At 36.9% G+C, this 18,331-nt stretch overlaps 1 protein-coding gene across 1 annotated transcript in view; it reads right to left on the bottom strand.

The window, feature by feature from the left end:
* LOC124596716 (ATP-dependent zinc metalloprotease YME1L-like) overlaps positions 1–18,331 on the bottom strand; it is a 168,381-nt gene that overhangs the window by 74,637 nt on the left and 75,413 nt on the right. The window contains exon 9 of the mRNA XM_047135891.1: positions 8,956–9,058. Within this exon, the coding sequence (XP_046991847.1) occupies positions 8,956–9,058 (103 nt within the window). The remainder of the gene's footprint in view (positions 1–8,955; positions 9,059–18,331) is intronic.

Raw genomic sequence — 18,331 nt, 5'->3', positions numbered from 1 at the left:
TCTCCATTTGCCAGTGAGCAAAAATTCAGAAAAAGGAACTGTAATTCACCCCTGGATGCAGTTAAGTAGGGGGATCACTATTCTATTGTGATTGCACTACCTGGTGCATATTCAAAAATTGAGAATTTTTATTCACTGTTGATCATTTTACAATGAAATAGGCTTCATCATTGTAGTTTAATACAGGTTGTAGTATACATAAGGGTGTATAATATCAAACTAATGTCAGTTACCTGTAGTATACATGTTAAACACCACAATAATAAAATATGCTACAGGAATATTTCTAAGAGCTAGTGTCCATAACTTATACTGTGATGTTGTAGTGTACAAACACTGTGCAATAATAATTGGATAGAGTATACGGGACACAATTATACAAAACATAGAAGAATAATTATACAAAATGTAAGCACACCTTGGAATGATACAGTAGAGTATGGGAAAATTTGTTAAATGCTAATATCTTCCTCAGGTATCTCAAAGAATTCTTTAATATTGTAAAATGGGTGATCTGATAGCGAGCTGTACCATGTAGTTAAAAAAAAAGATCCATAGACCGAACATAGATCGCAATTTGTTGAAAATTTTGAGGCGGGTTCTCTTTGTGAGAATTTCCAGTTCTTGCAAACCTGTACATTGGTATATTTATATTAGCCTTAGCTCTGGTGTTGTGTTCATGAGTTCCTTCTCTAGCAGCAAAATCTGAAATATTATTTTTAACATAGAGAACAGACACATAAAAGTATAAATTTATAATTGTTTAGTGTTCTGAGTCTCTATGTATCCTGTTTTACGCATTATATGTAGCCTAGGCCTTTTTTTGTATTTTTAATATATTCATGATGTGAGGAGAGTGTCCCAATACAATCAGACCATACGATGTATAGTACCGGAACAGTCCAAAGTATGTCACGCTAAAGTAATCCGGCAAAATAAATCCCTTAGCTCCAAAATGAGGTATAACACCCCAATAATTTTTTCATTCCTCATAGCAGAGTGTGGAATTGGTGTAAATACCTAAAAGGTTTACTGATTTGTTTTCTATTTCTTTAGACATTCCCATTATGAGTTGTTGGGTTTTATCACGACTGATCAGGAATTTATTAGCTGCAAACCAGTCCAAGGCTGTATCAAGAGTTTCTTTTGTTACCCTATTCAGATATGAGATTCTTCCATGTGTGATAAGTAGTGTTGTATTATCTGCATGACATATGACAGAATGAGCTACGATATTAATGCAAATCAATGATTGCTGCAATGAAGAAAAAGGGACCAAGAACAGATCTTTGTGGAACACCTATGCTCTTTTCTATTAAGAAGAAATTTATGTTTCTGACTGAGACAAACTGTTTTCTGTTGTTTAATAAGAATGCATTATAGCTAACATGCTCCCATGCACCCCATAAAACTCCAGCTTTCTTATTAGTACGTCAATAGGAATGTAACTGAATGCTTTGCTTAGGTCACATAATAGCAGTGATGCCATATTTTTGTCTTCAAGAGCTGTTAAAGTTTGATCCACAGCTTCCAAAATGACTTCTGTTGTGTTTCTCCCCTAGTGAAAACTTAACTCATTGTTACACAGGAGGTTGTGTTCTTCAAAGTAGCTACTTATTTGTGTTTATAGTAGTGCCTCAAATATCTTGGAAAATATTGGCACAATTGAGACTGTTCTGTAGCTTTGGGGAAGGTAGTTGTCCTCCTTTTTAAAAAGTGGGATAACTCTTGATACCTTGAGTGTTTCTGGAAATGCTCCGAATAAAGCTAATGGTGCAGAGACTGCATGTACTGTCTTTTTAATGATGTAATTTGACAACCAACAGCAGTCCAAAATTTTAGAATTCAAAAGTTTGAAAACAGCTTTTATAATATCAGCAGATGTCAACGTATTCAATTTAAATACCTGGCCACCTGGCAGTGGGGCTCCAATCAGGTCCATTGCTGATGAGCTTGTTGTATTAATACTGTTTCCTATTTCTGTAACTGACTTTAAAAAGTAGTGATTTAATTCCTCAGGATTTAGCAGAGCACCTTGTGTGCATTTTGGTGTGTCCTCTCATTTTATTATTGCTTACCCCAGTTGGGTGTTATCATTCTTCTTTTCTTGAATCTCTCGATTCTTCGACTAGCCTATCCATAGTTTTTAAGGGATTAATATGAGTGTCTTCTACTAAAATTGCAGTCCTGAATCAATTCTTCTTTTGATAAATAATGTAAAATTATATATTTAACATATGCATTTGCTGAATCATTTTATGAAAGAACTCCAGTTGTAATTTGCCCTAATTTTTGCTTGAAATATTTTTTGTTCATCATATTTTACTCAATTTTCTTTGAAACCTTGTTTGTTGGGGTCCTTGTAAAATCATCAATTCTGTAAGTCCTGTTGCTACATGATGTCTTTACAATTACTCCAGCAATGGTTTTCTTGAAAGCTGCTTGGTAATCTCTTCCTGAATCACATATTTCTGTGTAAATATGGGGAACTGTATCCTCATAGCACACTCCTTGAAATTAATTTCTGAGTTTATTAGAACACCAATTTTCACATTTTTTCCCACATTTAAAACTAATCCTTCCTATGTAGGACAAAACAAAACTTGTGGATAAAATTACATTATTCATACATAAATTTGTCTGTGAAAATTTATTTTATGACATTTCGTGTCTCATCTTGCTGTATCATAAATTCTGAAGTTTATGAACAATGAATGAAAGGGAAAAAGTAGGGAACTGTGTTTCCAAATTCTTTGTATGTTTACTAACAAATTCACTTGTTCCATTTGTCAGCAATCAAGTGAATCTAATGAAATTTCACAAAATGATCCATTGTGCATTCACAGTAGTCCTAAAATTATTCTTATCTTTAATGTGTTATACTTCTATTCCTTGTGGATGAGTATTTCACATTTAAAATATGTGGAATCTGAAGATGATTTTATGCTTCACGTAACTGTTTTGTACATATTTCATATTGCATTGACTAAGATTCTCCAACATTCATCAACAGATGTTTTAATCAGATTTAGTACTATATTAACTTGCATTATTTTTATTGTGTGCACCATATTTACTATCAATATAAATTCACGTGGTTTAGCCAGAATGTTATGTAAATATTGGATGCGAATATGTGTGCCTATTCTCCACCCTCAAATAAGACTATGAAATGTTTTCAGATATCAAACCATCTTAACAAGAGTTATGAAGAAAATATATAAATTAAAATTAACAAGAAAGGAAAAAAAACTAGATTTGCAACATGTCACCAGAAAAATTACTTCTTGTTTCTCTAATTGCTTACTGTCCCCAGCAGGTGAAGCAACTACTAAATTTTATACAACGGACTATGGACCAGTCCAAAGACTTTTGAGGAAGAGAAATTAATGTGTAAGTTAAACACTGTAACATTATTCCTTTGCAAACAATGTTGGGTAAAAATGTACTACATTTTTGTATTATAATGAATCACTTTTAGTTTTGCTGTTATCAGCTGTAAAATTGCTATAGCAAGAACAAACACAATTTATGGGACATAGTACTTCATAGAGCAACATGTAAGATAAAATGAAGTACAGGTTGTCCATAGCACTGAACACATCAACTGGACAACAGACAACAGTAATACAGGTCACGGAAGAGGCCGAGGAGACAGACAGATGGATGGGACCTCGCCAGGGGCTCCCCTCGACAGCTGGGTAGGTGGAGCCCTAGTAGGCTAAACCTGCTTTGCCTCCATAGCTTCTGTAGCTGCACACAGAATGTACTGCTTCTCTTATTGTTGACGTCAGCATGTTGTCCTTCTCAGTATTTTTTGTGCTTCTATGCTGTCTGCAGTGCAGACAGCTGTGGTGGCCCATAACAGGCCTGACTTTGCCGCTCCTCGACTGAGTTGGGAACATGTTACTCTGACAACTGCTTGGCAGCCATTGGCATGACGGTCAGCACTGCCTCTGCTAATCTCTGCCGCTTCTTGGCCAGGTGCAAGACCATTTTGAGTACTGCAGAGGGTGTGGAGATGACTGCAGACAGCTCTCCTGCATGCACAGCAGTTGCTGTATTGTGACTGGATGCAGCTGGGTTTCAGGCAGTGGCTGGGTCGTTTCCACTCCTGCCGACACCCATCATGTTGTCATCTTCTTCTCTGCACGTTTTTCTCCTAGGAGAATCGACATGCGATTCTTGTAGCATGCCCTCTCGACACATTTGCCATCACGGGCATGCCATTCTCTGATGCCCTCTTCAGTAGGGGTGGCTGTGGCAGTGTCAGCTGCCGGCGTCACCCTCTCATTTGCCAGACTCCTCGCCACCTACGCATCTGGGCTCAGACAGCAGATGGATCAGCCAGTAGTCCTCTTGGGCAGCTGTTTATGTTGGTGAGCAACTGTGGCCTTAATAACTTCACACCTATGGTAAGTCGCTACATGTGGGCCACGAAGGTGGGCACGTGCATCCTCAGGAATGGACAGCTGCGGTTTGCATGGCCACCTGCGCACTTCAAGCATACCTCAGGACAATAACAGTGGTGAGCCGCATGTCCCCCTGGAAGCACTGCACCATGCCCTTCTTTTGTTTAAGATTCTCCATGGTGACCTTATTGTTGGCCACCTATTTCAGCTGGTAGAGCCACGTGTTCTCTGAGATATTGGTGGTGATAACCACAGAGAAGGTGCCTCTTGATGTGTATCATGGGACTTGACATGCATCACATTGTGCACCTGAAGTCAAGCCACACCAGCTCCTTTTTCACGAATTCCAAATCCATCATCTCGGGGAAACCCTTGTCAATGACTTTCAGTAACTTCTTATGGATGGTGGCACGCATATACAAGCGCATGCCCTGGTTCGACGCCTTGCTCATCATCTTGATGTAATATTCAATGTTTACAATTTGCATCCACACAAGATTTTCTGCTGCAGCCTGCACAGTAAAGTCTGCAGTCGTCCACTGCTTTATGAGTTGCAGGCAGTCCTTTTAGTCTTCAGCAACCTCAAAGACTATGGGCAGCAGCCATCGGTGTGATTGAGTGGCTGTGGTTGCCGATCGGCAGGCTGCCGCATCTTCTTCTTCTGAGCAGGCACCTTGGGCAGCGGCCATGTCTCCTGCTACCTGGATGGTAGGTGCTCAGCCATCTCATCATATGCCAGCATGTCAAAGTGGTTGGCAGTTGCTGTAGGAGTTGGGGACAGCGTCATCTGAGCCTAGCCACACGTCTAGATGTAATGGTGGTCCAGGCTGTCTGCCACACTCTCATTGGTGATGACACATCATCTGCCACCAGTGGTAGAGACAGCAAGCTGCTGCTTATTCTTGGGTGCCTTTTTGGTGCCAGTTGGTGCACAGGTGCCTGAACATTTGGGCTGTTTGCCATCGAGGCAAAACAGCGCACTGACCATTTTCCTTTGCTCCTACTCATCAGCCAGAAGTGATGTGGCTAGTGTGTCATGTACTATTACGTCATATTCACCAGATCATCTTTCATCTTGATGTCTGTGGAGGGGGCCAGGTCGTAGCATGTGTCAGGTCAGATTGGGCAGTCAGTGGAGCAAGCTCCTCTGAGCGGTGATCTGCCACACTGACATCTCCAGTCATCACAAGTGGAGGGGGAGGGGGGGGGGGGGATGAAGCTATAGGCTGAGCAGGCTTGACCAAATGGCAGTCTGCCACACCCATGGCTTTGTTCATCACTCCTCAGAACTTTGGGCATGACCACAACATCTCTGCTCCCTTCCAGAGTGACAACTGAGCCTTAGGCCGAGCACTCATTTGTGATCTCTTAAGTAATACTGTTTCTATCGTGGCTCACCAGAGCATGCCAGGGGACCGACCCATATCACCTCTATAAGTGGGCCTGTGAACTGTAAGGGCATGAGACCACTGAAACCTCTCACATCATTAGTGAAGGTACATCACACCAAAAACATTGTAACAAAAATGTTAAATCCAATATCAAAAGGATAGGCAACTGGGAAACGGAGGTGATGTGTTTGTAGCAGTAGACAAGAAAGTCAAATCCACCGAGAAAGAAATTGAAGCTACATGTGAGATTGTTTGGGCAAGACTGAGTATCAGGGGCAGGCATAAAATGATAATTGGATCCTTCTATTGCCCACCAGACTCATCTCCTGATGTAACTGAAAACTTCAGAGAAACCCTCAGGTCATTTGTATGCAAGTTCCCCGATAGATAGGACGCCACTCATGATGGAAATATATTGTAGCTAATGGGAACAAATAGACCTGACCTCTTTGAAGATGTTCACATTGACCAGGACACACTTGCAAAAACAATGATTAACAAAGTACAAAGGATAATTAAAACAAGCAGAAAGATATCTATGTTCAGCAAAACTAGATAAAAAATCAGAAATGTCATTTCTCAAAGAGGAACTTGAAACTCTCAGCACAGGTCAGGAGCTTGTAGAGGAACTCTGGCTCAAATTTAAAAGATTAATTGACCATGCACTGGATAGACATGTACCCAGTAGAACAGTTCATAATGGGAAGGACCCTACATGATATGCAGTCACTGTAAGGACTTTCTAAAGAAAGAGCGATTACTGCATAGTAGGTATAAAACAAATCATAGGGCTATAGACAGACAGATTTTGAATGAAATGTATTTAGCTGTCAAGAGAGCAATGAGTGATACCTTCAATCCTTCAATGGGTACTACATCCCAAACATGTTCTACATCCTGGAGGACCTCCTCACTACGGATCAATTGGAATGCAACTAAATCTAATCTAATCTGTAGCAGAATATTGTCAAGTGATCTTTTGCAGAACCAAAAGAAATTCTGGTCTTATGTAAAGGCTATTAGTGGTACCAAAGTTAGTGCCAATTCCTAGCTAATGAGACAGGAATTGAAATTGAGGGTAGCAAAGCAAAAACTGAAATGCTTAACTCTGTTTTCAAATATTTCTTATCTAGTTTACTGAACATATGTATCTTTCTGCTTGTTTTAGTAATCCTTTGTACCTTGTTAATCATTGTTGCCACAATCGTGTCATGGTCACTGATACCTATTTCAATGTGGACATCCTCAAAGAGGTCATGTCTATTTGTTCCCATTATATACAATATATTTCCATGATGAGCTAGGTACCAACTATCTATTCTAGGTAGTTTTCTGAGAAGGCACTTAGTGAAGTTTCGCAGGATGTGTTATCATGCCGATCACCAACAAAACTCTAATTTTCCCAATTAATTGTTGGTTGATTAAAGTTTCCACTGATGATTACAGTATGATTTGGGGAATTTACATACAAGTGAACTGAGGGTTTCTCTGAAGATTTCCGTTACGTCAGCAGATGCATCTGGTGGGTGACAGAAAGATCCAATCATCATTTTATACCCAGCCCTGATACAGAGTCTTGCCCAAACAATCTCAAATGCAGCTTCAATTTCTACCTCAGTAGATATGAGTTTCTTGGCTACTGCGACAAATACACCACCTCCACTTCCCATTTGCCTGTCCTTTCGATTACACTTAAATTTTCCCCAAAATCTCATTGCTATCAATTTCAAATTTCAAGCAATTTTTCTCTTGTCTCAAGCTGGTTCCTTCTGCTTTATGTAATTCAGTGATAAACTGCGTGTTTGTGTTTGTGTTTGTGTGTGTGTGTGCGTGTGTGTGTGTGTGTGTGTGTGTGTACTGTTTTTCCAATATCTTATGTACATCTGTTAAAAACTATACATATATGTATGTGTAATTATGACATCCATACAAAGAAATTTGTCTACAGATGAATGAACACATGAATCAGTAAACAATGTTTGTTCTTTAACTTCTATTTGTAGATTTGGTAATAATGTTCAAAAAATTTTGCAATCAATGCAGTTAAATAAAAAAAGGGAATTTATTGAATTTAGTCGCTACTGATTTGAATCAAACATCATCTGTCTTGTAACAAATCAACAGGGAGCTAAACCTGAATTTATCAAATTTCTTAGTTTCATGCAAAATAACACATGTGCTGCTGCTAAAATGATGGCCAGGCAATCTGCCACATGAAATCAAAGTAATTTTATATGATACTTGACTATCAGTCACTTACTTCTAATACTAATAATAAAACACAGAACATTTTCTATACATTAATGTAACTATGAACATTTTCTATACATTAATGTAACTATGAATGTGGTTTGATAAGTCTGGTAAATTTCCATGAAAGAAGGGAACATTTTCATTCACCTTTGTGGATTAATGAATTTAAATGTGGTTGGATAAACACCAAAGTCAAAACACAGCCTGGCCATCCAACTGAGGTCACCACAAAGCAAACCATTGCCAAAATTCATGATGTGGTAATGGAAGACTGCCGAAAGAAAATTCGTGAGATTGAAACAATGAAAACTCCAGGTTGAAATACAAACAATATAAGGAAAAGAGATATTTCTATTCACCATAAAGATGACACATTGTGTTGCAGACAGACACAATAAAAAAGACACTAACACATTAGCTTTTGGCCAAAGCCTTCTTCAGAAAAGGAAACATACATATATTCATTCACACAAACAAGCACACTTCAAGCACACATGACCACCATCTCTAGCAGCTGAGATAGGAGCTCCGATGGGATGAAAAAGCCGGAGGATTGCTGGACCAAGTGCATGACCCTCAAAGGATGCTATGTTGGTAAGTAAGGCAAGTTGTTTATGAAACAGTTGTGGCGTAGAGCGCCATAAATATCAATATTTGTTCTGTGCGTAAGTGTGCTATCTTTGAGGAGAGGGCTTTGAGCAGGATGTTGGATGCTAACGGCAGTTAGCCTCCAGACTTGTATCTGTGTAGAAGCTAAGTGAGAATAAATCTGTATATGAGAGAATTCTAGTTGTTTACCTACAACTGTACCATATTCCCTCACAGTGTTTGTTGCTTTTTTCCAGGCTTTTCAAACCACACTGGTAGAAAACAAACTATCAATTTTTGGAGTAACTTACTGTTACTTCAACATCAAACCTTCCTGGACGGATAAGAGCTTTATCTAAACAATCCCTCCTGTTTGTAGCTCCAAGAACAATCACTCCCCCATTCTGATCAAATCTGCAACAGAGAAAATATGTAGAAAAGACGAATTTAAATGTAGAACAAATAAGAGGAAAACAATAGATTATCCCAAACAGAAGAAATAACTGACAACAAAAACCATGTATATAGACAACACACATACAAAGGATATAATTATTTAATGCCTACGAGTGGATAAAACAAAATACTCTCAGAAGCTTAATTCCATGCATCACAACAAACCAAAGGTAAAAATCTATTGCAGAAAGCACTAACTAGTTTTGCCCTTCAATGGATTGTACACAGCTTTTCTAAGTAACAAAATGCTTCAGAATGAGCAATATCACCACTTCTGACTATTTCATATATTTTGCAGACTGTAGTTGCAGAGGAAATAGCAACGACTGAGCATGGTAGTGCAGTAAAAATGTTTAATTTTCTGAAAATTTTTGTCTGTCACAGACAGTGACGTGTAAAGCTTGTTATTAATATCTACTGAAAAAAAAAAAGATGTTAATGTCTGTGAAACCATTATAAATATAATGGACAATGAAACTTTTATAAATGTAATGGACTTTAAACTCCCTTGTGATTAAGTCTCATAGACGACTAGGTCTTGTTGGGAATTAGGTTTTTCTTGATTGCTATTGCTGAACTGTATTCTTAAATGTATCTGATTTGGATGTGTAGACTGAATGTCCATTAAATGTATAAAAAAATATTTTGTTGCATTAAGACTATTTCATTCCAAGAATTTTTCCAAGTTGGATAAAAAGAAAAGATAAATTTTATTTGGTAGAAGTGAGGTAATTAATTACATATGTTTTTCATTTGGTTCACAATTATTTAAAAAGCCATTTTGTGTGCAATTACTATTTGCATATTATATTCATTAGAGCCTACAGTTCTTTATTTTTCTCAAACTCTGATAACTTTTATGAGTGCATTTATTGCAAGGGGAAACTTCATTTCTTTCCACTGCCAGTAAAATACCAAAAAAGTTGTTCTCAGGCTGTATGGATATAACTGGGATTGAACCAGAGCTATAATGTGGCTCCAATTTTCTTATAATGTTACACCCAAAGACAGAATTTCAATATATAATTTTACATAACATTTAATTCTTGATTATCAGATTCAGAATATAAAGTCAGTTTCTCATAATCAAAGACAGTAATGTTATAATTGGAAACTGTGGCAGGATTGCCAGTAAATTACAAATATTTATGAGAATATTTATTGTATATATATTGTAAAATTGAAAGTTCTATAATTTTATTGTGTATCTTCTTTTTCATGTAAGCACACACAAATGAGACAGACCACAACAAGGATAAAAACTAATTAACCAGGAGAAGTAAAGAGAAGTTCAAATAAAAAAAAAAAATACCAAGGAAATTATGCACATTATAGATTGCAGTACTTCAAGTAAGGAAGCCAATGTTCAAGATAAAATTCTTTGTGCTGTGAAATAGGGATTCAAAAGTAGATGCAAGTGGGACTTTTCTCTTTTTCTTGTGATTTCTGAAAAAGTGTGTGAAATTTTAATAACTTATTAGTGTTAGCCGACCTCGGGGAAGATCAGTTTGGATTCCGTAGAAATGTTGGAACACGTGAGGCAATACTGACCTTACGACTTATCTTAGAAGAAAGATTAAGGAAAGGCAAACCTATGTTTCTAGCATTTGTAGACTTAGAGAAAGCTTTTGACAATGTTAACTGGAATACTCTCTTTCAAATTCTGAAGGTGGCAGGGGTAAAATACAGGGAGCGAAAGGCTGTTTACAATTTGTACAGAAACCAGATGGCAGTTATAAGAGTCGAGGGGCATGAAAGGGAAGCAGTGGTTGGGAAAGGAGTGAGACAGGGTTGTAGCCTTTCCCCGATGTTATTCAATCTGTATATTGAGCAAGCAGTAAAGGAAACAAAAGAAAAATTCGGAGTAGGTATTAAAATTCATGGAGAAGAAGTAAAAACTTTGAGGTTCGCCGATGACATTGTAATTCTGTCAGAGACAGCAAAGGACTTGGAAGAGCAGTTGAACGGAATGGACAGTGTCTTGAAAGGAGGATATAAGATGAACATCAACAAAAGCAAAACGAGGATAATGGAATGTAGTCAAATTAAGTCGGGTGATGCTCAGGGAATTAGATTAGGAAATGAGACACTTAAAGTAGTAAAGGAGTTTTGCTATTTAGGGAGTAAAATAACCGATGATGGTCGAAGTAGAGAGGATATAAAATGTAGACTGGCAATGGCAAGGAAATCGTTTCTGAAGAAGAGAAATTTGTTAACATCGAGTATAGATTTAAGTGTCAGGAAGTCGTTTCTGAAAGTATTTGTATGGAGTGTAGCCATGTATGGAAGTGAAACATGGACGATAACTAGTTTGGACAAGAAGAGAATAGAAGCTTTCGAAATGTGGTGCTACAGAAGAATGCTGAAGATAAGGTGGGTAGATCACGTAACTAATGAGGAGGTATTGAATAGGATGGGGGAGAAGAGAAGTTTGTGGCACAACTTGACCAGAAGAAGGGATCGGTTGGTAGGACATGTTTTGAGGCATCGAGGGATCACAAATTTAGCATTGGAGGGCACCGTGGAGAGTAAAAATCGTAGAGGGAGATCAAGAGATGAATACACTAAGCAGATTCAGAATGATGTAGGTTGCAGTAGGTACTGGGAGATGAAGAAGCTTGCACAGGATAGAGTAGCATGGAGAGCTGCATCAAACCAGTCTCAGGACTGAAGACCACAACAACAACAACATTAGTGCTGGACACCAAAAGATGGCAGGGTTTTGTTCAGACAAAAGTTTCATGTCAATGCATCATTAGATTGGTTTTTTCCAACCCCTCATTGTGTGATTAATAAAGCAAAATACTATGCCTCTTGTGATTGGTGAAGATTTTAATTTCAGTTATTTAGTCATAATTCATGGAAATGGGACACTTGCGAACAAACAGACTGTAAAAATTACTGCTGGTACGCAACAGAATATGAAGAAAAATTTTGTCCACCTCACAAGGAAACAGACTGCTAAGATGAATGACATTTTGTTCACCTCACAAAGGACTAAACAGCAAGTATGGACAAAAATTTCAAAAGATTTGTAAATGAACAAGCAGTGCAAATTGGTACTAACATCCAACAGTGAATGATTAAGGTTTTCAAGCAACTCCCTAACAAACAATCTGCTCAACTCAATAAATTAAATACAAACCTAGAAACTATAATGACAGAATTAACCAATTTAAAACTTACAAGCAAATGTTTATCAGAATGCACAAAAATCAGAAATGAAAGAACTGAAAGATAATCAATCAGAACTACAAAATATCATACAGCCACTAACTTCTCAGAGTAGCCATGTGAATAGTTAATTTGTTAGCTGGCTGCATGATACAGATGACCATGTTACAGAGGCTTAAGCACTCAAAGGAACAAGATCAATGATGAATTCATTAACTGTCTACATCAGAAAGATGCTCAGGTTAACAAATTTTCAAAAAATGAAATACAACTGGTCATACGGAATGCAAATGCACACATTGCAGCTAATTGTAAAGAAGATAGTGAAGGAGTTACAAATCTGAATTAGGTCACGTTAGGTCTATGATCCCACAGGAACTTCTGAAATGGAAGGAAAGTATGGTGGCTCATGTAAGCAAGCTACAGCAGGAGCTGTTCACTGTACATAATAATGTGGGAGAGACTTCTGCTGCTGCAGCTAGTGGTAACAATGAATACTACACTTTGTCACAACCAGAAACATTTTACCAGGAATCAAGTAAACACACAAGCCCTTATGTGAACTACCCACAATGTGAATCAGGGGCAGCGAATGCCCATACATGTAAGCCTTTAAAAACACTGTCAGTTTCAGTTCTACATACTGAATAAAAAAGCACCACAGCCAGTTGTATAAATAAAGAGTTTTTGTAGATCCTCCCAAGGTCATGGACAGATGCCCAGGAAACATAATTTGTTGTATCACATTTTCAGGGTGATGGAGCCTTTTGGGCATCTGAAATTATAGGCTGATGTGATTCATGTGAACAATCTGAGAAAGCTTTTCTAGCTCAGTACTGGTCTCCCTGTATTCAGGAACATCTAAGAAAAGAATAAAAAATCTACCCACCAAGAGGCGGCAGGAGAACACACACACAAAAGGATTTTGCTTTAAAGTTAAATCCTTTTGTGTGTGTTCCCCTGCCGCCGCTGGTTGAATATATTTTCTATTTATCCATTTACATTATGTTATCAGTAATTGATTATTTTTGTTATTATAAGAAAAGAATAAGATAATCTAAAAAATTCAGCAATAAACAGGAAATTTAAAGAAGATATTTCAAAAAAATATATAAATAAAACTCGAAATTGAAATGATTCAATACTGACTAGGGATGTGATATGTATTCTCAAGATAAAATTGGTTCTGCACCTAAAATAATAACTGTTCCATGCTTCCAAAACAGATATGGAACCATTTATGTCAATGGTTTATTCAGCTGATTTGGTGGATGGTGGAAATCATGCTTTGCATCAATGTCTTAAAATGGACCCCATTCAGAGGAGGACAGAACACATATAGATAGCAAGGATCACTCAGAAATATCTGATGAGCACAATTCAGTCACAGACAATTTAGTTTAATTCTGTGATACTGTTACCATGGAAAATTTGTCTTTTTGGAGTCTTTAACTTGTTATTACGAAGTCTGTAAGTTTTGGGACTGACATTATTCTGCCCCTAAGGGCAACAGGGATTACTTTAGTCATTATGAATACACAACATACATTTAAACTTTAGTTGTGAAAATTTTAGTCTTGCATTTGTTGGAAGAATTAATTAGTATCCTTAAAAGTTAATCACACTAAACTGTTGTCATACATTTACTTGTCTTACAGGCAGATCAGATCGGTGAATATAACATTTTAGCTCTGAAGCAAGTGGTGTCATTAAGTAGAGTACCTAACTGAATAGTCAAGCATGCACACACTATTTAAACCTAACAAGTGGAGACAAAAATATTACAGAAAATATGTCATCACAAAATATAAAAATATCTGTAAATAGTGTGTGTAAATCTGGATTACAATAACATTCCCTTGGTAAGTGAATAGTGTGCTATTTGATACGAAATGTGTTACTAAATATTTCTCATACAAAAATATGTAAAGCACAAGTACAAAATTTATATACAATAATTTAACCATGGCATTATGGATATTAGAATTTGCAATTTTTTCCATGGCTGCCAAATGGTGGGAATGCCTGATAATGAGTGGGTTAGAAATGAGGGAAGAGCATTTTCCATCCAGACAATAAAATATGTTCATTCAGATATGTAGGTTTGGAGATATACCAACTCCATTCATAAAAATCATGATGGTCAGCTTTGTGAAGGCAGATGAGTGGCAACTTGTTTATGTGGTAATGGCGAATGTCAAACATAAGAAACAGATTGCACAACAGGTATTAGAGGGTTACAGTATCTGCTTCTTCCAGAACTGCAATTTGTTGGTTAGACATAGACCACGTTCACTTAATTCTGTGAAAAAATTAAACACTATAAGAAGAGTGAAGAAAAAAATATAAGTGACAAACAAACGGAGATTAAGAAGTACTTTAGATGAGTTCCAAACTGTACCATCGGCCAAATGTAAATTACCAAGTGCTTTAAACCGATTAGGCAAGAAACAATTAATCAAGTCGTTAGCCAAACGAAAATTATGAAATAGTTTAAACCGAAGAGGACAGATGTGGATGAAGCAAAACTTATACAAGCTCCAGAAGTTCACCCACCTGCTGATTGCCACCAGCGAACAGAAGCCACACACAAGAAAGATACAAAAAATCTTTTAGGATAAGTGCTGTATTAGAAATGCCATTAGATAAAGAATCAGAAACCGTTTCAACTAAAGTTACTAAATGCCCAGATTTTGCTATACTACACCATAACGTTCAGTCACTCACAAATAAAATTTCCATGTTGGAAGCACTACTCCAGTATGCACTAAACATAGACATAATTTGCATTACTGAACATTGGCTACGAAATGACGAAGTAAAATTAACCTCAATCTCAGGATATAGATTAGCAAGTCATTTTAGCCGAGAGTTTTCCAAACATGGTGGCTCTACTATCTTTGTGTAAGAACAAATAAAGTTCTGTCATGTCAGTAAAAGTTATATTGACTCAATTGAAAAAGACTTTGAACTTTCCATTACCAAACTGCCAGAGCTTAATATCATAATTATTAACATATATAGGGCACCAAGTGGAAACCTGTCAGTCTTCATGAATAAACTAGAGGTTCTGCTGAACAGGATCAGTACACTAAATATGAAGATAGTGCTTTGTGGGGATTTCAATATTGATTTTTCAAAAGACAGCAGCACCAGAGATGCTTTGATAAATATGACCAACACATTCAATATGATCCCCACAATACACTGTCCAACAAGATTAACAGAATGCACAAATTCCATTATTGACCAAATATTCATCTCAGAAACAACTTACAGATTCACAAGCAGAGTACTGAGCATGGGTTATAGTGATCATGAGGCACAGCTGCTGTGTATAGAAATGCCAACAAGTAGTAGCAGTTCCAGAAAAGTAGTTGAAAAAAGAACCTCTTCTGAAGATAACATTAGAATTTTTAATCTCTTACTGGCGAAGCTAACTGGGAAAGCATCGCTACTTAGAACAATGTTGATAGCATGTACATGAGTTTTCAGAGCATCTTTCTTCACTATTTTAATGTAGCATTTCCAAAAGTAGTAAAAACAGTAAATACTAACAATAATAAGCAATGGGTAACTAAAGGCATAAAAATTTCCAGTGAGAGAAACAGATTTCTGCAGTACTCTTGTAAGAAATATAGAGTAACCCAAGAATTCACAGATTATTCAAAAGCCTACAAAAGAATCTATGGTAGAGTAGTCAAAGAGGCAAAAATTATGTAGAATGACAATTTGATAAGAAACTCGTCTAACAAAATGAGATCCACGTGGAGAGTTATAAAGAAAGAAACTTGTAGCTCAGTGCCAAAGAAAAAGAATGTATCATTAACACTAGAAGGCTCAAAAGTCACAGATCCAAATTCAGTTGTGGAAAAATTCAATGAATACTTCACCTCACTAGCTGAAGACCTCATTCAAGTACACTGTCAAGGGCCAGTCCCAAGTTTCTTCAGCAAGTCAGTGATCTCGACTGCTTCTATGTATTTGTATGAAACAAACCCCAATGAAATTATAACTAAAATTAAATCATTAAGCAAGAAAATGTCAAATGGTCTTGATGAAGTACCTGATTTCATATTAAAAGCATTTGCTCACCACATAGCAAACCCCTTGGCAAAAAATTTCAACATCTCTTTAAAAACCGGTGTATTTCCAGATATTTTTAAAATAGCAAAAGTTTTCACCACTGCTAAAAAAAGGTTGTTCTGAAAAAATATCAAACTACTGACCGATGTCACAGTTAAGTTCCTTCTCAAAAATTCTAGAAAAACTCTTCTATGACAGGCTTTTAAGTTTCATAAATAAATATGCACCTCTTAGAGAACAACAACATGGTTTTAGAAAGTCTAAACCTACACAGACAGCAATTTTCGAATTCTTAGACTGCATTTTAAAATCCTTTGATCAACATAAATTAGCTGCAGGTATTTTTCTAGATCTATCAAAAGCCTTCGACATCCTGGACCATAACATTCTGCTTGAAAAATTAGAAAGACAAGGAGTAAGAGGTGTAGCACATAGCTGGTTGTGTTCATACCTAAAAAACCGCAGGCAGAAAGTATCACTTCAGTATGAATTCAACAAAATTAATAAAACAAGAAACAACTCCTTTCTTTCTTGGGAATTACCAACAAAATATGGTGTACCACAAGGCTCAATCTTAGGTCCACTACTCTTCTTGATTTATGTGGATGACTTAGTTGAATATATGAGTCCCACAAAAACTATCCTGTTTGCCGATGACACCAGCATATTGCTCACTGGATTCAGTCCAGAAACTTTGCGGTCCACAGCAGAAAGTTCTATGAAAAGACTTTCTGAGTGGTTCACAAAAAACAAACTCATTATAAATACTGAAAAAACTGTGTGTGTTGATTTTCATTTAATTCCTCCAACTAATCAAATGTATATTCAAGCCCAATTAAAAAATGATCCCCCAGAAAATGTAAGTGTCACAAAATTCTTGGGTCTTTGGGTTCCGCAAGACTTAAAGTGGGACACACATATAAATAACTTGTGAAAGAAAACTATCATCTGTGTGTTATGGCCTAAGAATTTTAAAGGCTACAACAAGCAAAATAACAGTACTGCAGGCATACTATGCACAGTTCCACTCACTAATCCGATATGGGATCATTTACTGGGGATACTCAGCGCACAATGTAAAGGTTTTTAGAATGCAAAAAAGAGCTTTAAGAATAATTTGTGGCCTTAAAAAGATGGAGTCCTGTAAGTCCCATTTTACTGAGCTTGGTGTTCTAAATGTTCCAAGTTTATTCATTTTTTTGTTCACTAGGGACTACCTCCTGAAAACGGACAAACTGCTACAGAACAAAAATGTACACAACTATAGTACCAGAAGGGAATCAAATATACATCAAAAATATAACAGAACAACCACCTATCAGAGGAGCATAATTAACATTGGTGTAATACTACACAATAAGATACCAGAGGAAATAAAAAATACTACTCATCCAATAAGGTTCCTAATTTTAATTGCTAATACTATGTATTATTGTAACTTATCTTTGACCTGTCCAATAACAATTGTACAATTTGTGCTATATGATAAAACTGGACCAATAAAAAATCAATCAATCAATCAATTAAAGTATAGTTTTCACACTGTTAGTGTTGGTATTTCTTGTTTCCAGGACACTGAGATTCTTGGCATATCTTGTGAAGTGAATGTTTTGATTTAGTTTCTGCATGTGACTGTCCATGCATGGAAATAATATTGTTGACAGTGGAGTGCAAGGAATCTTGCCACAACACCTCCTGTTGGCAGCAGTAATGACTGCTTGCAATCCATTTATCTGTACACACATTGTGGTGTCTCTTGCGCATGTGCAGCAATTTGTTACTGTTCTATCTCTGCAGATGGTGCACAAACCTCCCACTTCAGCTGTGTTGCGCTGACTTTACAGGTGCAACATTATTCTTGTTCATTTAGTGTGTGTGATATCCAGTGCATGTTCAAAGGATTCAGCAAAACAATAACAAGCATAGTGTGGCCTAGAGCGCCATAAAAATCGATATTTGTTCTGTGCATAA

The sequence above is a fragment of the Schistocerca americana genome, chromosome 1 (assembly GCF_021461395.2).
Source record: "Schistocerca americana isolate TAMUIC-IGC-003095 chromosome 1, iqSchAmer2.1, whole genome shotgun sequence".
Lineage (NCBI taxonomy): Eukaryota > Metazoa > Arthropoda > Insecta > Orthoptera > Acrididae > Schistocerca > Schistocerca americana.
This window is presented reverse-complemented; position numbering and strand designations above follow the sequence as displayed.